The sequence below is a fragment of the Dermochelys coriacea genome, chromosome 5 (assembly GCF_009764565.3).
Source record: "Dermochelys coriacea isolate rDerCor1 chromosome 5, rDerCor1.pri.v4, whole genome shotgun sequence".
Taxonomy (NCBI): domain Eukaryota; kingdom Metazoa; phylum Chordata; order Testudines; family Dermochelyidae; genus Dermochelys; species Dermochelys coriacea.
The window spans coordinates 51,525,647-51,551,313 of record NC_050072.1 but is presented as its reverse complement, the minus strand read 5'-3'; the positions used below and the strand labels follow the sequence as shown (position 1 = coordinate 51,551,313).

Here is a 25,667-nt window from a genome sequence, read left to right as displayed (position 1 = left end):
TATATCTTTTCTTCAAGGAAGTGACTACACATGAAAATCCAGAGACCGACGCAGGTAAATACAAGAGACGCTTATTTATGAGTGGCCCTCTGTCTTGACATCAAGCCAGCCAACGCTGAGTTGATGAGGTCCTATATGTAGTTTTGGAGGAGCTGTGCTAGCTGACTACTACTTCAGTGCGGTCCATCAGACAGACCGAGAGTTACAAGTCTATTGGCTTAGGTCCAGATTGTGGCTGTCCTGTGCCTCCTACTCCCATGCACTGGTTACCCATACTGTGGGTAGTTGTGCTATGGGAAAAGCAGCCTTTGCAGGGGCTTGAAACATGCCTGGAAGGTGCAGGAATGGATAAATCCCTGGCTCTGGTACCAACCACCATCCCATCCCTCTTGCAGACTTGCCAGCCAGCACATGCTATGGGGGAAACAGGGAAACATCATGACTGAGTCAGAAATTGCTTCCTGGTCTGCTGCTAGGGCAGGAAAATATTTTTTCCCCATACATGGGGCTCATTTGATCCATTGGTTTTTAGAATTGCATTTTTAAACTTTGCTAAGAGATGGCTTTGTTTAAAGGTAAATAACATTTTTCAGTGAAGAGGCAAAAACCTATTGGAGTTTATGGGCTTATTTCAGTGTGATGGCTTTGAAACACAGAAATGTTGTATCCTATGTTACCAAGTAGTGGAAGATGAAAGGAGGAGATAATGTCATCCAGTGTATAGGACACAGGAATGAGTCACAAGACCTGGGTCTAGATCGACCTGGGTCTAGACCAGAGGTGCGCAAACTATGGATGTGGCCTGTGGGACCGTCCTGCCCAGACCCTGAGCCCCCCGGCCCCTCCCCTGCTGTCCCCCCTCCCCCACAGCCTCAACTTCCCACGCCGCCAGCACCCTGAGCAGCATGGTAAGGGGGTGGGGAGCGGGGGGTTGGATAAGAGGCAGGGGGTCCCGGGGGCAGTCAGGGAGCAGGGGGTGGTTTGATAGGCATGGGAGTCCTGGGCGGGGGCTGTCGGGGGCGGGGGTGTGGATAGGGTCAGGGCAGTCAGGGGACAGTGAGCCAGGGGGAGGTTGGATGGGGTGGAGGTTTGGGGGAGGGTTAGGGGACTGGGAACGGGGGGGTTGGATAGGCATGGGAGTCCTGGGGGACCTGTCTGGGGGTTGGGGTGTGGATAGGAGTTGGGACAGGGAGCAGGGGGGGTTGGATGGGGGTGGAGTCTGGGGGATTGTTGGGGCAAGGGTCCTGGCGGGGGTGGTGAGCAGATAAGGAGCAGGGGGGGTTGGATGGGTTGGGAGTTCTGAGGGGGGCAGTCAGGAGACGGTAAGTGGGAGGGGTGGATAAGGGGCAGGAGCCAGGCTGTTAGGGGAGACAGAGCCTTCCCTACCTGGCTCTCCATACAGTTTCACAACACCGATGTGGCCCTCAAAACTTTGCCCACCCCGGTCTAGACCCAAACGTCTGTGTGACTTGAGCAAATTGCTTTCTCTGTCCATATGTTTCCCCCTCTATAAAATGGGAATACTGCTGCTTGTTCAATGTTTGTAGTACATCTTTAGTTTAATGGATGACCATCACTATGTGCGTTAATTATTGCTACTAATATCTGGAATCCCCAAGAGGAAACAAATTGGAAAAAAAAAAGTGTTTTTTCAATTTAGCAGAGACAGTAACATCTGCTTTTTTTATCATGTTTTAGTTAAACTTTTAACGAAATGACTGCTTGTGATTTTACATGTATGTGAACAATTTTGCAGGGATTAGTGATGGAAGCACTGAAGCTGCCATGACATTACTTGCAATGGGAGATCCAATGTTTCAGTTAAAAATAAGCACTCAAGGTATGATCTATTTATCTGCCAAATCCTTCCGTATGTGTCATGGGTTCACTTGTGGGTTGGGGTTTGGGTTGAGGTCATAATGACCCTTCCTTCATATCCTATCACTATAGCAGCAGGTCTGGATTCTTCCTTTGTGTTCAGTTTGAAAGAGAGGAGGATAGATTGGGGCCATGATTCACTGTCTAGCGAGGTAAAGTGGTCCAGCCCCTAGCCAAAATACTGCCAACTGCACTACGTTTGCCAGAGGTGCATAGAGCTCTTTTTCAGCAAAACACTGATATGTACCTCACCACACGGAATACATGCCCTGATCAACCCATTTCATACCGGCAGTATGACTCTTGTACGTAATGACAGGTTTCAGAGTAGCAGCCATGTTAGTCTGTATTCGCAAAAAGAATGGGAGTACTTGTGGCACCTTAAAGACTAACAAATTTATTTGAGCATAAGCTTTCATGAGCTACAGCTCACTTCATCGGATGCATTCAGTGGAAAATACGGTGGAGAGATTTATATACATAGAGAACATGAAACAATGGATGTTACCATACACACTGTAACCAGAGTGATCACTTAAGGTGAGCTATTACCAGCGGGGGGAGAACCTTGTGTAGTGATGATCAAGGTGGGCTATTTCCAGCCATTGACAAGAACGTCTGAGGAACAGTGGGGGGTGGGGTGGGGGGATAAACATTTGTGCCAGCAATGTCCCTCTGCCATGTACATTGGTCAAACTGGACAGTCTCTACGTAAAAGAATAAATGGACACAAATCAGACGTCAAGAATTATAACATTCAAAAACCAGTTGGAGAACACTTCAATCTCTCTGGTCACTCGATTACAGACCTAAGAGTGGCTATTCAACAAAAAAAACTTAAACAGACTCCAACGAGAGACTGCAAATTAATTCCAATTCAGCAAACTGGATACAATTAACTTAGGCTTGAATAGAGACTGGGAGTGGATGGGTCATTACACAAAGTAAAACTATTTCCCCATGTTTATCCCCCCCACCCCCACTGTTCTTCAGACGTTCTTGTCAACTGCTGGAAATGGCCCACCTTGTTTATCGCTACAAAAGGTTCCCTCCTACCCCCCGCTCTCCTGCTGATAATAGCTCACCTTAAGTGATCACTCTGGTTACAGTGTGTATGGTAACACCCATTGTTTCATGTTCTCTATGTATATAAATCTCCCCACTGTATTTTCCACTGAATGAAACCGATGAAGTGAGCTGTAGCTCACGAAAGCTTATGCTCAAATAAATTTGTTAGTGCCACAAGTACTCCTTTTCTCTTTGTACGTAATGGGCATTCGGCACCTTTTTTCTCTGCTTTTCTCTGTTTGTACCACTAAGAAGGATTTTGCAGGTGTGTATGTGGATATGTTCACTGCTATGTACTACAGTTACTTCAAACTCAGGCTAATAAAGTACTCATGCCACCGCACACCCAGATGAATCATGTTATGATTAAAAATTTAAGTCTAGGTCATTTTATTTTCTTACCTTTTCTGAGATAGATCCAGAACTTGTCCTCAGGTTTGGTCTCTTGCTTTGAGTTAGCAGCATTAGCAATACTGCAGAGAGGGAGTTGGGGAACAGAATAAAAACATTTTTTTTTTTTTTAAAGAAGCCAATATAGATGGCACAACCACGGCCATCCATATTGGAAAAAAACTGTTGCAGCACTATGTAACTGGCACAGGTAGCAAGGGGGGGAGAGGAAGTAAATTGATTTTCACTTCAGCCTTCAGCTCTTCATAGAGGTTCAATTGGCTCCTGAAGCTTTAGGAAAGGAGTTGCTGAATTCTTACTGTTCTTAACTGATCTTTCAATGGATAAAATGTATTAGTTCTTTCTTTGTACACTCAGGTGGTTCACCAAAATGTTTTTGTACAATTTTGTTTTAAAAATTAACATAAACAACTGGTGGTTCAAAGGTTGAAGATTTGGTATCCTCATCCAGTGTCTCTTGGGAGATGAAACTTGATCTATTAAAAGCATTCTAATGACAGGCTTGTTTTTTTTAAAAAGTTATTTAAAATAGTACTAAGATTATTTTCATTATCCCTGAATCCCCAAAATGTGGTTATGTTCAGTAGTGTGATTGGTGCAGCTGAGACGTAAATATCAAATCACTCTATATCCTGGAGAGCTTATACTCTAGAAAATAAACATGGAAAGACAAGATATGCTAGAGGAGATCCAGAAAAAGCATTAGACCCCTAGATTTTTCTATTGTGATTCTTTTTGTGTAGGTCTTACAGAGACTAGTGTCTCATGAGTCAGGCCAATGGAGAAGAGCCAGGCTTATGTGGTCCGTAGTAGTCCATCTGTTTCGTCTTACTTCTTTAACCAGAAAAATTGTTTTCCATTCTGTTTAGCTATACCGTTAAATCATTAGAGTCCTGTGACACCTTATAGACTAACAGACGTATTGGAGCATAAGCTTTTGTGGGTGAATACCCACTTCGTCGGATTGAATACCCACTTTGTCGGATGCATTCGACGAAGTGGGTATTCACCCACAAAAGCTTATGCTCCAATACATCTGTTAGCCTATAAGGTGCCACTTTTACAGACCCAGACTAACACGGTTACTCTTCTGATACTTGTTAAATCATTGTTTATTAACATGGCATTAGGTTGACTTTTAACATATGTAGAGGTAATCCCTGCATTCTAACCAACAAAAAATCTAGACATCAAGATGTGCTTTTACCCGGGATTTGAATTTGTATCTCTGTAGAATTCCGTTATTCAGAATGAGGCCTATAGTTCATCTACCTATAAATAGCTTCATGTGGAGACATAAAACTTGCATCTTTTTAATTGTCTTTATTTTTAAACAAGGAAGGACACAGGTGTTTCCTGATCAAGATGAATTGCACATGGCTGATAGCCTCATAAACCAGCCTAATACAGAGCAAAATGTGGCCCCAAGTAATCAGTCACTTTCTTCACCTACTAATAATGAACTGGTTCCCTCAGAGGATGGAAACAAAGTCATTCTACTGGATCACAGTTCTGGAAAAGAAGCAAGTGTAGAAACTTTTTTTAAGGAAGATGCTGCACCCACCAGGTTAATTTCACTGTTTTTCTTTAACACCCCCCCCAGCCCCATCCAGTGATCTGTTCTCTGACAGGGCTCCCCTTTAAGGCTTCTGCCACCATACTCTTAGGCTGACAAGTAGTCTTGTTTTAGCTATCATGACTCATAGGTTATGTAGTTCCACTCCATATTGATGCCCGTCCTTTTTTTCTTCCTTTTTAAATAGGGACTTTGTTTAGGTTAAAATAGGAGTCATGGAAATGTACAACTTCCACTTCCTGAATACCCATTTTAAAATAAGAATATGCTTGAAAAAATGAATTTTAAAACTTACCTCACATGGCTGGCCACTATTTTATCTGGCCTTTTTTTCTGAAGACCTTGCCTCACTGGTCAGACAAAAGCCAGTGGTTTGAATTTCATTGCTTCCTGTCACTTGTCATGCAGCTTAAAGGCTTTCACGTGGTCACTGTACATCTATAACTACTAGCAACAAAGGAACTGCTTGAGCTTCTTCCACAGCTAGAGCATGTGGCTCTGCTCTGCTTTCTGTTGTGGAATATTGTTAAAAGATGAACTTCAAGTTAATGAAGTAACTCAGAAGAACTTGGTTTCAAGATGCAATTGGTTATCATGTCAACTTGTTTAGAAAGTTGTTGAATTTCTTTAGCTGCTTGCAAGAATGATCAAACGTACGTTCCCTGCAAACGTTTAAGATCTTTACATTGAAGAAAATTCTAACAGTGCTAATGTATAACTTCACCTGCTTGTTTTAACCCAATTGAGCCTCCCCAAAAAATCAACCCCCAAACATTCAAATTTAGATGACCTACTTCTACTTTAATGTTAAATTTAATCAAAATATTACAATTTTTAAAAAAGATTTCAGTTGCAGAGAAAAAATAGTTACCTAGCTGTTGTAAACTTACCTGTTCTGGTCCTCGTTGGTCACTATGATTAAAGCTGTACTCAGGCTCCAGTCACTCAAAGTTCTCCCAGTTCAACTGGTCTTTCTGCTTCTCTTCTTCCTGCCAGCCTGCCCATTTTTCCTGGTAACTCCATCACTACTCTTGTTCATTGGCCCAGCTGCCTCTCCTCTGCCTTCCCCTCCCCCTTACGGCCCTCATTACTGGTATTAATTTCTTCTTGACACTGAATTCAAACTCTTTAAAGAAAGGAAAGGTTAAATTACGTTTATGGTATTTTTCTATTTCTTTGTAGTGATCACCCTGATCACCCTGTGCCCAAAGCGAATAGTACATCAAGGTTTGCAAGATGCAGACTTCCTAAGCCTAAACCAAATCTTAGCAGAGTACTGGGAACAAACAGGAATGTTCATCAGAAATCTCTTAGGCCAAATGCAGATGTGGAGCAATTCAAGCAAGTTCAAAGTGGTGAGCTTCTCCTTTATTTCCAAACTTCAGAAAATAGGAGCCTAAGGTTAGACTCCTAAATATGGAATTAGGAGTAGATCTGGGTGAATAACCTTTCTGGATAGGCTGGCAGCTCTGCAAAATTGGATTAAAAAAAATTGTGGAGCAAATCAAATCCAAAACTTTTCAGTGAATCAAAAATTAGTTTGGGTTCTAATGAAACAACGTATTTACAGGTATTTTTAAAAGGTGAGGAGGCAGCAGCCTTGTAACTTTTAACCCAGTGGTTAGGGCATTCACCTGGGAGAGAGAGGACCTGAATTTAAATCCAGCTTCAGAGCTGGGATTTGAACCTGAGTCTCTCCCATCCCAAGAGAGGTCCCTTAACCACAAAGCTGTAGGATATTCTGGGGTGGATTGTCTCCATCTCTTCCTTTTAAAGCTGTTCCATGTTGTAAAAACTTAATAGCCATTGGGTCAGACAGAGTGGGTAAGAATAACTCTGTAGCCTGATGATTAGAGCACTGATATGGGAGACATAGGTTTGGATCCATGCTCTGAATCAGGAACTTGAACCCAGGTGTCTCTCCATCCAGGTGAGTGCCAGAACCATGGGGCTAAAAGTTAGAAGGTGGCTTTCTCCTCCTTCAGTCATTTTGTGACTCTAGGCCAAATTTTTATTTCTGGATAAAACTATTTGGCACATTTTATGGCAAATTTGCAAATTGTTTCAGATCAATTGAAACCGCATTTTTAAACTATTTGTCTGAAATATTTTGCCCAGCTCTACTTAAGAGCCTACCTTTTTAGGTGTCTTTTTTTTTTTTTTTTTCTGAAAATCTTGGCCATAAAACTAAAACAAATTTGAAAACTCAGCTTCCTGTTCATGTCTACAAGCATGCATCAACATTTCAACAGCAGTGTCCAACTATTAAATACCATACCTGTCTCCTGTTCTTGTATCTCTTCAAGTGTAACCATATTTGTCTTTGCAGTATTTTTTTTAAATAGTCCCATAAGCAGTGGTGAGCTGGAGCCAGTTCGCACCGGTTCGCAGAACCGGTTGTTAAACTTAGAAGCCCTTTTAGAACTGGTTGTTCCGCAGGGGACAACCGGTTCTAAAAAGGCTTCTAAATTTAAGTGGACAAAAGTGGTGCCTTAGGCCACTGGAGCTCCAGCCCTGGAGCACCCCAGGGGAAAATTTGGTGGGTGCAGAGCACCCACCAGCAGCTCCCTGCCCGAGCTCACCACTGCTCCGCCTCCACCGCCTCCCCTGAACGCGCCGTCCCGCTCTGCTTCTCCACCCCCCCCACCCCAGCTTCTTGCAAATCAGCTGTTCGCGCGGGAAGCCGGGGCAGGCTGAGAAGCAGGCGGCGGCTTCCTGCTCAGGCCCAGGGAGGCAGAGGTGAGCTGAGGCGGGGGGGAGGGGGGCGTGAGGAGGGCCCCCTGCACCGCAGCAGGTAACCCGGGGTGGGGGGCGCCCAGGGAAACCGCTCCCCGCCCCAGCTCATCTCCACTACCCTCAGCTTGAGTGAAGCTGCGGCCTGTTTCTCGGCCCTCCCCAGCTTCCCGCCGAACAGCTGATTCGCGGGAAGCCGGGGGGGGGGGAGTGGAGAAGCAGAGTGGGGCGGTGCATTCAGGGGAGGAGGTGGAGGTGGAGGCGGAGCGGAGGTGAGCTGGGGCCGGGTGCAGGTTGGGGAGCTGCCAGTGGTGCTCCAGCCCCCACCAATTTTCCCCATGGGTGCTCCAGCCCCGGAGCACCCAGGGAGTCAGCACTAAGGCGCCACTTTTGATGTGATCAGTGGGGGGGAGCAGCTGCTCCCCCACTAGCTACGCTCCCCCGCCCCTAGGAGCCAGAGGGACCTGCCCAATGCTTCCTGGGAGCTGCCCCAGGTAAGCACCTCCGGGACTCCCCACCTCGCCCCACCAGCAGGTGCCTCTGGCTCTTAATGGGTGACCACCCCACCCCTACGGTGGCCCCTGAGACCCTCCTGCCTTGTTTTGGGGACAATCGGGACGGGGAGGGGGGTGGTTGGGGCAGGGGTCCATGGCGGGCATCAAGGAACGCGGGGGGATTGGATTAGGCAGGAGTCCCGGGGGGGCGGGGGTGGGCAACAACCCCCTCGTGGGGTGAGGAGGGAACCCGTTAAGATTTTGGCAGCTCATCACTGCCCATAAGATTAATGCATGTATGGTAGTGTAAGGCAGTCAAACAGTAAGTTGTCTTGCTGTTGGTGGCAAAATATTACACATAATAGTGAACGTCATTTAATTTAATTTTTAAAATCTTAGAGGGGAAAGCTCTAAGAGAGACCAGAGAAGAGCAGGAAGTGGAACTAGAATGGCAGATCAGACCAGCTGAGAACAGTTCTGCAGGTCTGCAGAATTTTGGATCTGGAAGCACAGACCTTGCAGAGTAAGTAAAGTGAACAGATATGAAAAAATCCTTTATTCATATGCTAATTGGTGTGTCTTAAATGTTTTGGACTGAATTTTCAAAAATGTGCGTTTCAAATGGATGCATAAAACTGAGAGATAGAGAGATGCACGCATTTAAATTGTGGGAAACTGACAATGGTGTCTGCCGTTGTTTTGGATGCACAACTTAGTTCCACAGTGTGGCAGAGATAATTATTTTTTTTTAAGGCCTTTATTTACTGAATATCCTTTATGTAAGGCTAATGGAATCAAAACTTTTTTATTTGTATGTTTGGCAGAGTAGCCACTATTGAGTCCCAGGAACTGAGAAAGCAACTAGATCATTTTTCTGATGGATATTTTGGATGAAATTTATGGAGGTCATGGTCCACTTGTGGGCTGTTTGACTGTGCTTGCAGCTAATGTCTCACTTTGGATGCCTTTTGAGACTGAGCTAGGAGAGGTTTGTCAAATAAGGCATTCCCCAAAAGTACTTTACCCTTAGGAGATTTCTGTGGGGGATTTTTAATATTTTTCCTTAATAGAGGAATGTATTTATGGTATAAAGCAGAGGTGGGCAAACTATGGCCCGCGGGCCACATCCAGCCTGCGGGACCATTCTGCCCAGCCCCTGAGCTCTCGGTCAGGGAGGCTAGTTCTCGGCCCTTCCCTGCTGTCCCCCCCTCCCCTGCAGCCTCAGCGTGCTGTGCCGCCGGTGCTCTGGCCCGCCGCTTCTGCCAGGCAGGGTGGTGGCATGGTTGCGAGCTCCTGCCGCTCTGAGCGGCATGCTAAGAGGGTGGGGAGGGGTTGGATAAGGGGCAGGGGATCCTGGGGGGCAGTCAGGAGACGGGGCGGAGGGCAGGGGGGTTGGATAGGAGGTGGGGTCCCAGGGGGGGCGGTTAGGGGCAGGAGTGTGGATAGGGGTCAGGGCAGTCAGGGGACAGGGAACGGGGGTTGGATGCAGGGGGGTCTTGGAGGGCAGTCAGGGGGGAGGGGTGTGGATAGGGGTCGGGGCAGTCAGGGGATTGGGAACGGGATTGGATAGGGGGTGGGGCCCCAGGGGGTGGGGCAATCAAGGGACAAGGAGCAGGGGGGGTTGGATGGGTCAGGGGTTCTGAGGGGGGCAGTCGGGGGGGGGAGGAGAAGTGGTAGGGGGCAGATGGGGGCGAGGTCCAGGCTGTTTGGGGAGGCACAGCCTACCCTCCCCAGCCCTCCATAAAATTTCACAACCTCGATGTGGCCCTTGGGCCAAAAAGTTTGCTCACCCCTGGTATAAAGTGTTTTTTGTATGATTTTGTTTTACTTTTTGCATAAAGGAAATACTTCAGCACACAGTAGCCATAACAGCCTTGTGGACTGCCTGATTAACCTCATGTCACAGTATATGTTATACTGTTTAATTGGTTTCAAATTAACTGTATACATTTTTCAGAACAGAAAACAAGACACGAGAGAGTTGGGAAGCTTCAGTGGAGTTAAAATCTCCTATAATAGCTCCAAAAGCAGAGATTTTCCTACCTGGGCTAGAGAAGGATCCTAATCAAAGTTCTACTGGTGTCCTTTCTGAAAATAAGCCTGGTACTGTTATGCACAACTTGCACGAAGTTCAGTTGACACAGGTAAAAAGAACTTGTATTTTTTTTTTTTTTTTTTTTTAAAAACATTTGATGCATTAGAAATGCCTGTTTTTGTAAGAGGCTGTAAAAAGAGAAGTTATTTGGAGAAACTATAAAGAAGGCAATAACTTTTTTTTTTCATCCATTCTGGGTAACTAAGTGAAATTTAATGGCCTGTGGTATTCAGGTCAGTTTAAATCAGGGGTCTCAAACACGCGGCCCCCCAGCTCTCACCTGCCGTGCCCCCCCCCAGGGTTTACCTAGAGCAGCTCCGGCTTGGTGCGCACAAGGGGCAGGGCAGGCTGCCTGCCTGCCCTGCCCCCATGTCACTCCAGGAAGCGGCCAGGATCTGGGGAACAGGGGGCACAGGGGTCTGTGTGTTGCCCTGGCTGCTCCTCCAGTACCTCCTCTGAAGCTCCCATTGGCCACGGTTCCCTGTTCCTGGCCAATGGGAGCTGCAGAGGGGGCGGAGTTGGAATGGGGGGCAGGAAAGGAGTGGGAAGAGGGGGGCAAGGGCAGGGCCTCACGGAAGGAGTAGAGTGGGGGTGGGGCCAGGGCAGCCGGGGGAGGTGGTCAGTGGTGCAGCCCTCGGGCAACATACTAGTCCTCATGTGGCCCTCGTGGTCATTTGAGTTTGAGACCCCTGATTTAGATGAACTAATGGTTCCTTCTAGCCTAAAAAAATCCATGAATCCTAAATCACTTTTTCCTGATCGGATAATTTAGCCCTGAACTACCATAGTGTGCACAGACATAGCATAGATATGCAACGTTGGGATTTGCATGCACCCATAGATGTGTCCACACAAATATCCCAAATTGTGCTCCCCCTTTGAGGTGTGCATGCTTAAGTTGTGCACATTTGATTCTTTAGCCTTAAATTGTACTTTTAGTTTTGCCAAAATGCTATTATGATCAGACTTGCATTTCTATACCTACCTTCTCTCACTTTATTCAAAATTATTATTGGCCTTTTTCTGGCAAGATTTTAGATTGACAAGTTGGGTGAGGTAATATCTTTTATTAGGACCAACTTCTGTTGGAGAGGGAGACAAACTTTCAAGCTTACACAGAGCTTTTCTTCAGGTCAGCTTGTCTGTCTCACCAACAGAAGTTGGTCCAATAAAAGATATTCCCTCCCCCATCTTGTCTCTCTAATATCCTGGGACCAACATGGCTATAACAACACTGCATACAAGATTTTAGATTGAACTTTCATGCTATTAATTGGCTAACAATTAAACTAACTGAATGAAAAAACCCAAACCCTCCTAGTTATTCTTTAGTTTCTTAAAACTTTGGACTTGGTTATTGAATATACAGTACTTCAATCTAATGAAGGGCATTTTAGAGTTCCAATAAATTGCCAAGTTCTTTACTTCCTTTTCGATGCTAGCAGGGACTAAATTATCACAGCTCTTTTTTGCTTTGCCCTTTGCCAGTTGGTTCAGAGCTCAACTGACTCTATCCAAGTCGAACCGAGTGCAGGACTAAATATGCCCTCACAACACTCTTCCCCCAACAAGAGTGCTATAAAATACTATTTTTTTAGCCACATAATCTGCCATGAAACAGAAGGGGAAGGAAGAGTGACTAAGCTCAATGTTTTTCTCCAAGCTCCAGAGTGTTTCCGTAATAGGTAGGGGAATTGATGCTCTTTGCACTGCTGAGCAATCCATTATATGAGTCAGCTTTGCAGGGTTGTGCTGTAGGAGAAGTAAATTATTTTTTTAAACAAATCATTTCTAGAGGGAATGAAGATAAAGTACATATAAGCAGAACACACAATAATGCTTATAGTTAAATTACCCAAGTGTTTCCAGTCCCCATCATCTTCCACCCTAAATACTTAGCGTAGTTTGAGGAGGGGGAAAAAAAAATCAACAAAACCTGGGTAAGGTGTGGTTAAATTACTCTCCTTTGTTGCTCTTAACACTTGATGATAAATGTTTACAAAACAAAAGTAAATAATTCTTCATAAAACTTTTTCTGTTTTCTAGAGTTGTTTGCCAGGCTTGTTAATATTCATTTTGAAATACTTTTTCTAGACTGAAGCAGTTACACAGGAGTTTCAACAGCAATACATAACCAGCACAAAAGAAACTTCAGGTACACTACATTAATGACCTAAAATAGCAAAGCAATACTTGCTAGCCCAGCTAGGTGTAATATTACATCACTGTGTCTCAGAACTGCTTTTCATAATTTTTTTTTCATTTTAGTGTAAGTAAGGTAGAAGGAGTACTTGTGCAAAGATGGATCAAGAAATTAACAACTTTCTATGATAACATTGATGTAACTGACCTTCTATAATTTGATATTAAAGTAGCTTGTGTTAGTGATATGCAGATAATTGATTTTTTCGCTATTGTATATTCATGCTGCAAGTCACTGAAGAGACTTAAGTTTTGAAGCATTTTTAGATGTTGCCTCTGTAAGCTTACACATTTGAATGCAGCAGAAGATATTAAGTGGATAGAACAAACTACGATTAATAAAAACAAAATTCAGCACCAGTACAGTTTTGAATAAGTAAAAAAACTCTGAATTAGAAATCTTAGACACTTACTTTAAAAGAATTAGTCTCACTGCTAAGGTTGTAATTTACACTTTCAAAATGAAGGCATATGTGACTCCAGGCTCCTTATCCCATTGTGCCTTGTTATTGCAGAGATCTTGCAATAGTGAATCATCTTTCAAAACAAATGAACTGAGATAAAGAAGCAAAGTGAATTAAGAGTGGAGTAGTACTTTTAAATCAACAAAAATCAAGGGGTTTCTGCATTATATTAGAGCTGTAGCTTTTTTGTATCATTTAGATTTAACTTCAATTTTTAGTCTTTTTTTTCCTTCTAAGCCATTCTTCTTCACAAACTTTGTTCGGGGTACTCTACATTTAGTGATAGCATGCTGTATGTAATATATTTAATTTAATAGCTTGTTACTCTGTAGTTCAATGTGAAGAGCTAATTGGACAATGCTGATGTCTGCTAGATTTGGAAACTGGTTCCTTGTCTTTAATTGCCTTCTTGTTAAATTCATCCTAACTGGTGGCAATTGGCTGCTATCTATCTGTTAATGTTTGATTCTTGGAAAAATCTTAGGGACTTGTAGAATGTTAGGATTGATTGCCAATCCTACCGTAGCAGTGTACCATCACAGGCTGTCTGTGGGACTAGAACCTGGGACTACTGCCAAAATAACAGGCCTCTGCTGCTTTCACTAAAGGGGTAATTGTTAGCTACTGTTGGTGGTATTAGGTTCTTATCTTTGTGGATAATGGATGACTTGACTGATTTAATTAGCGTTGCACAAGCTTATAGAGCGTCTGCTTATTATTGTGCTCATCTTTGAGTGAAGAGTACTGGCTGAGGCTCACCTTGGACACAAAACACAGCTCTCAATCAGCTTTAAGGATCACTGTGGAGAGATGCTAGGTTCCTCCCTTTTCTCCCTGAAGAGGCCAAGCATGTTTCCACAGTACTCCCAGCCTTTTTCTGGCTTGAGAAACAAAATGTGAAAACCTAACTGTAGTTGTGGAGAAGGACATGATACAACACAAAACTGCTAGAGTTTAAATAGTACACTTTTTAAATAGTAGGGTTTAATTAATTCTTTCTCTTTCTTGTTTCCAACACCTTTTGGTAGTGAATGGAAATGGTAACGAATATCCAGAGGAGGTGGCGGAACAGACATTTATTTTAACATTGGTGGAAATTCCAGCTGACTCGAGAGAGTACCATGACGCATCTATGTCACGAGAACAAGCTTTGGAACCACTGCTGCCAGCCCCCATACTTCTCACTCCAGTGAATACAGGCTTAGATAATGTGTTGGGAGAGCAGAGGTAAATGATCAATATACTACAAGATAAATTTGCATTTATTTCTGAGCCTCTCAGGCTAACTTATTGGAGCTTCTGAAGTTAAATGCATTGGAATTCACTAAAAGAAGAAATGCAGGAGAAACCACTACATGGTTCATTTATCAGCCCCACTAAAACTAATGAAAGGTGATCGTGATTCTGTGAGCAATAAATCACTTATGTAAATCTGCTAAGTTTTGATTTGTTAAATATTTTGGTCATGTGCCAGCAGCACCATAGTTAGTGGGACACTTGCAAAGCCTAGTTCTATATTGACTTGAATATTTCTGGTGAAAAGTAACGGAAATTATAAATCTGAGCACCTTTATATTTTTCTAAAGTACTTTGGATTCTATAGCTAAATCACTTTTTCCAGATTTTTAAGGTCTCACTTTTTTTGGAACACTTCGGTGAAAATGACAGAACATAAGAATTCTTTGTTCTAATTTTTTCATTCTGTTGATTTTAGTAATACTTTCCTTGAATAAAGACAGACACAAAATTATTTAACTGATGTCAAACTAAGCTTACAGCAGTAGAGGAAAACAACAAAGGGTTTGAGTATGACAGTGCATATTTTCACATCACAGTTGACAGTGCATATTTTCACATCACAGTTGTTGAAATAGGTCTCAATTTCCATGAAATATTGCAACAAAATGTACACATAGTAAGTTACAACAATATACTGTAAGTTAAAAGGAAGGGAAATCTTCCTAAGAATAACATAGTAATACGCTTTTAAAACTTTGACATGCTTTCTTAATGTATAATTCTATTCCCATGTCACAGCATGTGTGAAACAGAGCTCTTAGGCACTGAATTGGCACTGTAAGCTCAGCTGTTAAGCCTGCTTCTTTCTCTGTTGAAGATCCTCCCCTTCAAGAAGGAGCCTCAGCCATACAGCTCTGGAGCTCCTGCATCAGAGAATTACTGCCTGTTTGGCACCTGATGATGATAGGCAATGATACTGAGAGCCAGTAATGGAATATGTCTCTCAAGTCCACCTTTATCCTTGTAGGTTCACCCTGCTCCCTTAATCACCTTCTGTGGCAGGCCAGTTTTGTCCTGGTTGTTCCACAGGACTATCATCTTCCCCCTAGGGTTTGCGGTGGAAATATAATAGAGACGAGACTGCAAGTATAAATACCCTAAGCATCTAGAATACTGTAACCATTACAGTAAAATGCAGTGGATTGATTTATGTTCTCACGGAAATGGAGTTTAATTATATTTGACAATTGCTCACATGATTATAGTAGATAGAAGATATAGCTATAATTGACAGGAAGAACGCCCTTGGTGATCAGGGATAGTACAGCAAAATGCAGATCTCAAAATCCATGTTTTTATTAAAAACATAATTGTTTTTGCTCCAGTGAGTTGTAAAAAAGAACATCTTTTAGTATGTGATATCACACATACAAGTCACCTACTAACTCATAGATGTGTTCGTACATGGAACACTTGCAGGCATATTAAGGAAAATATGCTATTAGACAGAGTTAAATTAAATGCACAGTTCAAGCAGAAAATGAAACAAAATGTTAAAAGAAAAGAACAAGACCTTTAAAAAGACTGACAGAAGGTGTCATGAGAATTCCTAGTTCCTCGTGGTTTTTAAAAAAACAAAACACAAACTTGCAAGACTTATCTACATGATAAAAACCTAAGTGTTTGAAGCGGTACATGTTGTAAATAAGAATATAAGCAAAGATTTATGTCATAATCACCTTATAACTTTGCTGTATACACTGCAAATTTGATTTTTAATTTTTTTTAAGATAGTAGCTTTTCACAATGGTAACTTTGACATGTATTTATAATTACAGCATTGGATCACTGACGGCTCCAGTTGATAAAGCTGCTACCTCTTTAGACAACTGTACAGGAACAGAAGGACTGCAGAGAGCATCAATAGAGTCATTTACTAATTTGGATCAGACATCTTGGAAAAGGTGTGCTATTGATCTTGAAGAAAGTGACACTCCTCCTGCCAAGCGAACTCCATCTACCTCAGCAGATGATAATCTTACAAATACTTACAAGGTCAGATACTAATTCAGGAAATACCTTTTTATACATACTATGAGAGGTATGCATTTGAAGTGTCTAACTGACTTCAAAATAATACTGTATTAACTAGGTTAATTACCTAATTTGAAATTTTGCCAAGAAGCTTTTAAGCAGCAAAACGGAAGCTGTAAGTTGCTTTTTATTTCAAACAGTAGGAATGCTAAATATTCTTTAGGCTCTAGTTTCTGTATTCACTTTGTTGGGTATACTTATGGGCCCCGTTTTCCATTGTACTTTTTATTTGATATGCTTTGTATTCTTTCTAATTGTTTCTGTGCGTTCACCTACCTTTTTTTTTTTTTTTTTGGATTAGTGCACTTGCAGCAGGGGAAGCTTCAGGCATATGCTGGTCACGCCGCTGTCTTGTTTCAGGGAAGGGTGCATCATGATTCTTGGAGGAAATTCATAACAGGAAAAAGCTATGTGGCTAGAAATATCCCTGTCCCTCTTTACTGGGGCACTAGCCACAAAATGCTACCTGCAAAGGGAAACTGGACAAATTTCCCATACTGTGGGGTGACTAATTTATTTGGAGTGACTTGCATGTATTTTTCCTATTGAATACAATATGTTTTGAGGTGTGGGGAACTCTACACTATGATCTCAAGGTTCCCACTGGAGTCCTTGAAAATTCCCCCCAGCTTCCTTCCTTTTATGCTCTCTGAACTTGAGGCCCCTGTCATGGCTATCTGGTAGTACCCTGAAAGCCTGCTTTTCAATCAGTACTAGGGGTCACAAGTGACATGAGGTCCCATCACATTCCTAAGAGTTGAAGACCTTTTTCTTCCTATTGTTTGTCCCCAGCTGATTTAAGATCTGTAAATGTATAATCTTATTTCTATATTAACTTTTATTGTGCTTCTTTGAAAAAGAGAAATTGACTTTTAAATGTTGTTTAATACAGGAGTCTTCAGTTAAATCAACACATGCTCCAAGGAAAATGGCTGGTAGGTGAATTTTTGAGATTTAATGTGGAGTCACTTGTAAATGGTAGCTAACATTAATTGCCATTTTGCTAACTAATCCTACCAGTGGCAATGTATTCATAAGGGGAAAATTGTCTTCTATTCACTTTAATTGCCAATTACCTGCATTGGGATTAGGTGTCTGGCAAAATTTTGTATGTTCATGTTAAAATTCCACTGGCTTCAAAAACATTACTATAGTTGGAGCCTTAAATAAGATGATTTTCATGAATTTTAAGAGCGGCCTCTTATTTGTACATTTCTAAAAGTAAGATTGTTTGTTTGTTTGTTTGTTTGTTTGTTTTATGGTTGGTGGGTTTAAAAAAAAAAAAAAAGCAACACCAAAAAATTAACAAGCAAAAGATGCCTTAGATATATAGAAGTGACTCCCTGTTCCAGGTACTATTTTAGAACTTGTCCATAAAGGCCACAGGAAAGATCTCAAATACAGAGCAGAAAGAATTTCCACCTGTTTGGAATGGAACAGTTAACCGATGATTTGTATTATGCCAAACTACCTTTTTGTGCATTTATAATTCTAACCAGATCAGCAGAGGTCTTGTCTTAGCTGCTATGAAGTCCCAGCAGAGCGAATGTGAAATGTTTGTGGGACCTCATAATATAGTGGAGATGCTTTATTTTTAATATCTCTGTAATTGAATAAAGAATCTGGATATACAGGGCTTGATCTGAAGCTCATTAAAGTCAATGGAAAGACTTACAATGACTTCTGTGGGCTTTGAATCAGGTCTACAGTTTGCATGCACAACAGGGATCATGTCAGGAATGATAGTCTCCCTCTATACAATTTACAACAGTGATATTATTTTTGGTCTAAATTGTTAAATTTCTAAATTTCTTTTACTAAAAATATGTGAACATGTTGGAAGGAGTTCCAAGAAGATCAACCAAAAAAAAAAAGAACAGGGGACTGGAGGGCCTGACGTATGAGGAAAGACTAAAGAAACCAGATATGTGTGGTTTCTGCTTAACTGAAAGAAGGATTAGCCTACAAATATTGGAAGGATGGAAACATCAGAGGCATAATATTTGAGCTAATGTAAAAAGAAGGGATGTAACTGTAAAAGAAGTGGAATGAAATTGAGGGGAAAAAATAGTAGATTGAATATCAGAAATTTCCTGACAGTGAGATCTGTTTAGCACTTTGCACTTGTCTAGGGGATTTCAGAGTATTACTTTTATATTGTGCAGTAGTCTCCCAAAGAAATTATGGAAGCCCATATCTTGGAAAAATTCAGGATGATGGGGCCAAGCCCTTGAAAGTATAATAGGGAGCATTCTGCCTTAGCAGAAGGTGGATTGCATGACCTAATTGATCTTTTCCAATTCTAATGTCTGTGTGATCTGGTAATATTTTCAGGCCCAAAATATAACCTATTTTTAAAAAAATTAATAGTATTATCTTTTGAGAAACTTGGCTTGCTCACATTTATTTAAAAAACAAACAAAAACAAAAATAACACTAGTGTCAATTGTAATGCCCCAAAACACTATGTCTTTTAATACCACCACCACCACCACAGTGGTTTGGACCATGATGTAGAATACTAATATTATAAAAATATTAAGTATACAAGTTCAGTCAATAAGAAATGTACATTTCCCAACTATGCTTAATATTATTTTTTTCCCTTTAAAGGGAGAATTTCTGAAAAACTGAAAACTTCAAAGAAGAAAAAACTACCTACCTCTATATTTGTATCTAAAACTGCAGAAAGTGGGCAATCTGAATCCTTTCAGAATCTAGGAACTATACCAGTTGAGGAATCGGCATGCAAGTGTTCAGATGAGCTAGTGTCTGGAATGGACCATGAGGGAAAAGAAGCAGCAAATGAGCAAGAAAGTTCTATGGATATTTGTGAATCTGGACATTTGGGACATGTTGGAAGCACAGCTGCCCTTTCAAGAAGCCCGATGCTAAGGTATTTCTAGAACACCGGTTCTCAGCCTTTTCCTACTGAAGACCCCCTTCTTATCAGGACTTGCACATGGTGATCCTTCTACTTAGCATTGTGGTAAGAGCAGGATAGACGTAATCCCAGGTTAAAAACCCATATACTAGAACATTGTCCTTCCTTTTCTTCAGCAAAAAACTAGAAGGATCATCTTTGGAATTTGAAATACTCTAACCATAGAATGGTAACGGCGTAGTTAACGGTGATCCATGCAGTCCCATGCTTTTCTGACAATTTGCCTCAGTGAACGGATAGCTCATGCCTATTAAGTATTTGGCGTCTCTATTTACACAGCTGCCTTTTGTGATGTAGGCTCTGTTCACTAACATCTGGACTTGGGAAAACCAGATTGGTAGCTTTAATAAACCATTTCTTTTAATTGCCCTGTCCTGTGCTGTAATATACTGTATTCTTTGAACTTTTCAGTTAAGTAATATCAATTAATACACTCGGTGTCTCTTCTGCAGCTGTTCCTGTTGCTAGGAGTATCTTCTGCCTAAAGATCTGGGAGCTTATATTGGCCACTCTTGAATAGTGAATGGTGGGCTCCAGCTCCCACACTGTGGTAGCATGGAGGCTGTTGAAGGCTTTTACAGCTCTACAGGGAGCTTTCTCAGCACTGTGCTGCTTAAATAATCTGGCAGAAATGTTATTTTTTCCAATTCAGAGAATAAAAAACAAAATATAAAAACACCACCAAACACAACAAATCCTGGGGTTGATTTAACCTATTCCAAATTATTTATTTTAGAATGTTTTAATCATCTTTGTATAATTTAGAAGTGTTTGCTACTAGATTGTAAGTCAAACTCTCATTAAATAAAAACAGTATTTCTACTCCATTTTCATTAAGCAAGATGACAATATTATATAAACCGTGAAACTTTATTGTTAATTTTTGTTGTTTTGAACAGGGCTGGCCGAAGACCTCTGGGATTTTTATCTTTAATTTGTAAATCAAGTAACTCTGAACCTGGAGAGGGTGCTAAAGGGAATGGACAGAGACTCCAAAAACCTCTCATAGCTGCCTCAAAGCAAAGTCTGAAAAGACCCACTCCATCTGCTGAGAACAATACAGACATGCAAGAGTCCTGTTCCCTTCCCTCTACAAGCCTGTTGACATCTGCTGAATGTGAGAATATAGGCACTGCTGCAGTTCAGGTACACACACAGTTACCTCTGAACATCATGTCTGTATGAAATGTAAAGCACTATTAGGAGACAACCATTTGTATGTGTGCAAAGTGATCACTGTGACATTCTTTTATAGATTTGTGGATTCTTTGCTTATTTGTATGCCATGAAGCTGAACAAAAGGACTATGTTGAATAATAGGAAAAACAAACCACAGTTACGTCAACTTTTTTTAAATGTTGGAGAGTCTCTTAGAACAATGCTCCAATAACAACAGCAAAGGCATCTTAAAATTTGGAATTAATGTTTCATTTTATATATTTTATTTCTTCCGGTTTCTGCCTTCACTTCTATCTTAAATCAGGAACCTGAGGTCACTGCTTTGAGCACATCAAGTGGAGAGGAGACCCAGGGATCTGAGCACATGTGTCTGAAAATTCACCGTTTGCCACTTTACCGAAAGGAGCCAGCTGTGTAGTGTTATACTTCCTGCAAAGTGTAGGGGGGAGTCATAACTGAACAGTTAAAAATGCAGCTGCTTGATTACATCCCATCTCATTTGTACTGTTTGTTTCCTCTCCCTAAGGAGGAGATTGTGTTTCTTAATATTAAATCTCCCCAGATTCTCTGCTCTGATCTTTTGAGGTCACATTATTTTCCACATTAAGCAAAACTGAAACAGGACATGTATCCTAAAATAAGTGTCTGCACGCAGAATTGCACCAAAATAACAAAGATTTAAGTGCTTTACAAACACTTGGAATGTCTAAAACACAAAATAAGGATAATTGTTTGAAACCCCCATTAAATCCCTAATAAATTGTTCCCAAAGGTGGTTTTGGAGGTTTGCCGTAATCACTTGTCCTGCCAACATTTCCCATTAACTTAAAGTCCTTCCTGACAAAACTACATGTGAAAAGGTCCTTAGGCTTTTATTTAGAAATGCTAAATCCCTCAAAGTCCACACTGCTTTTATTACTTGACACTATGTTGTGCTTGTTTCAAAGAGAACTATATCTGATTGCATCTTGCTGCAGCAGCCTGACAACTCTGTTTTGCGAGTTATGTCATCTCACGTTTTGTGAGAGGTATGTCTGCCTCTGACTTGTGTATGTCTATGAAATTTGCAAAGCAGCCACATGGTCTTCTCTGTACAAGTTTACTTACTTAAGATCAAATTTCCATTATTTTCTTAGCAGAAATAGCATGTGAACCCATCCTGTGTGATTTTTGTAGTTCTATGCTCAGGGCATCCATTCAAGAGTAGGATTCCATTAAGTTTTTTATATCTTTAAAGAATAATTGTTACCGGTAATAGCTTGATCAGTTAAAATTAATCTACCTGCCCAAGTAAATGAATGGAAGATTTGAAGGATGGTTGTACTACAGTTAACTTGGTGTATCCCAAATTATTCTCTGAAACAATTTTGCTTGGGGAAATAATCCTTATTATGTTGGTAGAGGGAGGCCTGTTGCTTTTACATTTTAAGTGAGTGCTGAAACTTACCACAAGACTCTAGTTTGTACACAAGATGAGGCATAGATGCAGGAGAAACAACAAATCTCAGTAGATGTCAAACCTGTAAATGCAGTCTTTTATTTTTTGGTAGATTTCTTCTGAGTCTTCTGAGAAGCAAGCTTCCTGTACTAAACAGCAGAAAGAAGAGGAGCCAACCAGAATCTTGGAATATTTTTTCAGTGATATCTTTATGGAGGTGAATGATTCAGAATAAACCTCTGGGATCCAAGACTTCCGTGTAACAGCAGAACTGTTTATAAATGAATTGCTGTGAATTTTCCTTGGTCCTAATTTATTACCAGCCTCCCTAATGGAGAATAACAAGCACTGTTGGAAGACAAAATCAGTTTTTCTCATTCTGGGTGATCTGAGTATTTTTCAAATATTTAAGAACTAGATTGGCATGATGAGACTAAACAGCAGCTGTTGGCTTACACTGTAACTTTTCTAGATGCAGATGCTGGGTGCATGACTACCTTCTAGAAGTGCAACGAATGAATGACTATCCACATGACAATATCCCTTTAAATCATAATGCTGAAGCTTGTTGGGCTGGTTATAAAAGTTATTTGCTATACTTCTTTTTGTGAAGTTCCGCTCCAGGAAGGAGAATTAACCTTCATATTTATCTCCGTCGATAGAGAAGCAATTCTAAAAGCTTAGTGTAGTAAATACATTAAAATGTTTTCTATTGACAGCTATTTTATAGTCTTCTCCAAATTACATATTTTTGTAATGACAAATTCACAGGTACATAAGCTTAAAAGCCCTGATGGAAAAAAAAAAATTTTAATCCCTTTTAAATGTACAGAGATAAACATGAAAGACTATATTTATTTAATTTTAATTTATTAAAAGATGCTATCCCATGTTAATCCTTTTTTCATCTGTCTGAGGAAAAGATTAACGTATCTCCCATTGTAAATGCTTATTTCTTTCTAAATTAAATATTTAACATAATAGGCTGGATTCTGCTCTTGCACTGTCTTTTACATACTCATGTAACTCCATTGACTTCAGTGAAATTTCCCAAGTATAAATCAAAAGTAACTGCGAGCAGAATCGAACCCAGAACTAGTAAGTGAGGATGCTTTGAGGATTTGCTACTTTGAAACCGTTAAGTTAGAATGGTTTTCCTCATGTTTCCTGTCTACGTTTTGTTCACTAGCACATTGTAACTTAGTTTTAGGATGGTATTAGGTTTGTCACAGGAAGACTAATTTTCCACTTATGTAATAAGGAAAAATTGCCTTGACAAGTTGAGTCACATGGTCTCAATCTTAAAATCAGGCATTCTTCTAAAAGATAAATATATTTTCATTCTTAAATTCTTGACTTCTTGCAATGAGTAGGTAGATATTTTAAATTAGACTTAAAGTCTGAATTTTTCTCCTTGATTAAATGTTCACCACTGGAGTTCAAGGATACAGAATAGACTTTCAGAACATGGGATTTACATAATGTCTCATACCTCAAGATGAGTATATCCCTAATTATGTTCCTTAACAGTTCTGAAGACCCCCTTCAAACCAGAATTATTTTTTTACTCTTGCTTCACTTGCCACACAGGTCAGTCAAAAATGCATAGTATATGTTTCTTTATCTTATGGGTTGTGCTTCTACCTTTAATTTGTATTTTGTGAATGGGTCTTGCCAAAATGAAAATGATTCTTAATGAGAAAGTAATTTTAAAATATTTTGCTAAATTTGGTATTCAAACTATTTTTTAAGATTATTTTTCCACCCTCTGCAAAGAAATATCTACTCTGTAGGGTTGGATGGTGATTTACTAGCAAATCCATAATTTATTTTCTAATTATAATGATTATTAGATTTCTCTTGAATCACTTGCTGAGACTTGAATTTTTATCCTTTCAGAAGTTATTTTTTGACTTGTAGCTTCTAAAGGAGCCTTCAAGACTGGAACAATAATCAAAAAATAGACCAGCTATTAGGAATCATTAAACTAGAAGACCAGATCACTTATTTTATAGCAGCTAAATGTGAGAAGTGGTTACAAATTTTAATGCTACAGTGGAAGGGGGAAACTATCCTACAATAGAATGGTTTTCCCTTCATTTTCAAGTAAATGACAACTTGCATTTAAAAAATGACTGTACAAATGGATCCAATCACATGTCCAATTTCAGGCCAGTGTCTCATGGTTTGACTATTTCATTTTAACTTGAAATACCCATTTTTGTGTGTTTTCTCCTACTGTAAAGACTGCAGTAATTAACATTGTATACATGTAGCTAAGGCTACTGTACATCTTGTAGGGTCTGGTTTTTGTATGCAAATATTTTTAGTTATTGTTACATGAGGCATGTTGTATTTTAGAATCAGGTAAACCAGTTAGATCACCCCCGCTAATATGTTCTCAAAATTGATTTGTGGAGGAGGACTCTATATAAAATAATGTACTCTAAGTACCTACTAAAGTAGTAAAGACTCATTCATAGTATTTCAGATACAATTCAAACGACAAGGCAAAAATTTGTATTTCATAAATTATAAAGAGACAACAAAATTTGTGATGCCTTATTTATCCCTATTAGATGGAAGGGACAACAGACCTTGTTCTTGTTGTTGTTTTTTCACAGCAAACTATGTGCACTTTGTTATCAATATCTTTTGAAGTGAATCTCTTTTCTTTTTCCTTCAATAGTTCTTTGACAAACGTATGTAATATTGTTCATGTGTAAGCTTTCAGGTTCAAAGAAAGCAGTCTGTTCTTTATGTAAATTATGTAAATAAATACTTTTATATCACTTGTGTATTTGATCTTACTTTAGCTGTCTTATAGATTCATAGATACTAAGGTCAGAAGGGACCATTCTGATCATCTATCCGACCTCCTGCACAACGCAGGCCGCAAAATCTCACCCACCCACTCCTACGAAAAACCTCACCTATGTCTGAGCTATTGAAGTCCTCAAATCGTGGTTTAAAGACTTCAAGGAGCAGAGAATCCTCCCTCAGGTGACCCATGTCCCATGCTACAGAGGAAGGTGAAAAACCTCCAGGGCCTCTCCAATCTGCCCTGGAGGAAAATTCCTTCCCGGCCCCAAATATGGCAATCAGCTAAACCCTGAGCATACGGGCAAGATTCACCAGCCAGATACTACAGAGAATTCTTTCCTGGGTAACTCAGATCCCATCCATCTAATATCCCATCTCGGGATTAGTCCTATTTAACCTGAATATTTAAAGATCAATTACTTATCAAAATCACATTATCCCATCATGCCATCTCCTCCATAAACTTATCGAGTAGAATCTTAAAGCCAGATAGAGCTTTTGCTCCCATTGCTTCCCTTGGAAGACTATTCCAAAACTTCACTCCTCTGATGGTTAGAAACCTTCGTCTAATTTCAAGTCTAAACTTCCTGGTGGCCAGTTTATACCCATTTGTTCTTGTGTCCACATTGGTGCTGAGCTTAAATAATTCCTCTCCCTCTCCTGTATTAATCCCTCTGATATATTTATAGAGAGCAATCATATCTCCCCTCAACCTTCTTTTAGTTAGGCTAAACACGCCCAGCTCCTTAAGTCTCCTTTCATAAGACAAGTTTTCCATTCCTCGGATCATCCTAGTAGCCCTTCTCTGTACCTGCTCCAGTTTTGAATTCATCCTTTTTAAACATGGGAGACCAGAACTGCACATGGTATTCTAGGTGAGGTCTCACCAGTGCCTTGTATAATGGTACTAAAACCTCCTTATCCCTACTGGAAATGCCTCTCCTGATGCATCCCAAAACCGCATTAGCTTTTTTCACAGCCATATCACATTGGCAGCTCATAGTCATCCTATGATCAACCAATACTCCA

At 40.6% G+C, this 25,667-nt stretch overlaps 1 protein-coding gene across 10 annotated transcripts in view; it reads left to right on the top strand.

Moving 5' to 3' along the window:
• Positions 1-24,607, top strand: part of BDP1 (B double prime 1, subunit of RNA polymerase III transcription initiation factor IIIB) — a 72,759-nt gene extending 48,152 nt beyond the window's left edge. For 3 of the 10 annotated variants that reach the window (XM_038402499.2, XM_043515082.1, XM_038402498.2), the window contains exons 30-42: positions 18-54; positions 1,757-1,840; positions 4,696-4,924; positions 6,116-6,288; positions 8,560-8,683; positions 10,118-10,304; positions 12,350-12,410; positions 13,950-14,148; positions 15,999-16,215; positions 17,147-17,189; positions 18,868-19,150; positions 20,098-20,344; positions 21,928-24,607. In XM_038402499.2, coding sequence (XP_038258427.1) covers positions 18-54; positions 1,757-1,840; positions 4,696-4,924; positions 6,116-6,288; positions 8,560-8,683; positions 10,118-10,304; positions 12,350-12,410; positions 13,950-14,148; positions 15,999-16,215; positions 17,147-17,189; positions 18,868-19,150; positions 20,098-20,344; positions 21,928-22,050 — 2,007 coding nt within the window. In that variant the 3' untranslated portion in view covers positions 22,051-24,607. Of the gene's footprint in view, positions 1-17; positions 55-1,756; positions 1,841-4,695; positions 4,925-6,115; positions 6,289-8,559; positions 8,684-10,117; positions 10,305-12,349; positions 12,411-13,949; positions 14,149-15,998; positions 16,216-17,146; positions 17,190-18,867; positions 19,151-20,097; positions 20,345-21,927 lie in introns of those variants that run through there. The other 7 variants (XM_043515083.1, XM_043515085.1, XM_043515084.1 and 4 more) reach the window with 7 other exon arrangements.
• The last annotated feature ends 1,060 nt before the right edge of the window (positions 24,608-25,667 follow it).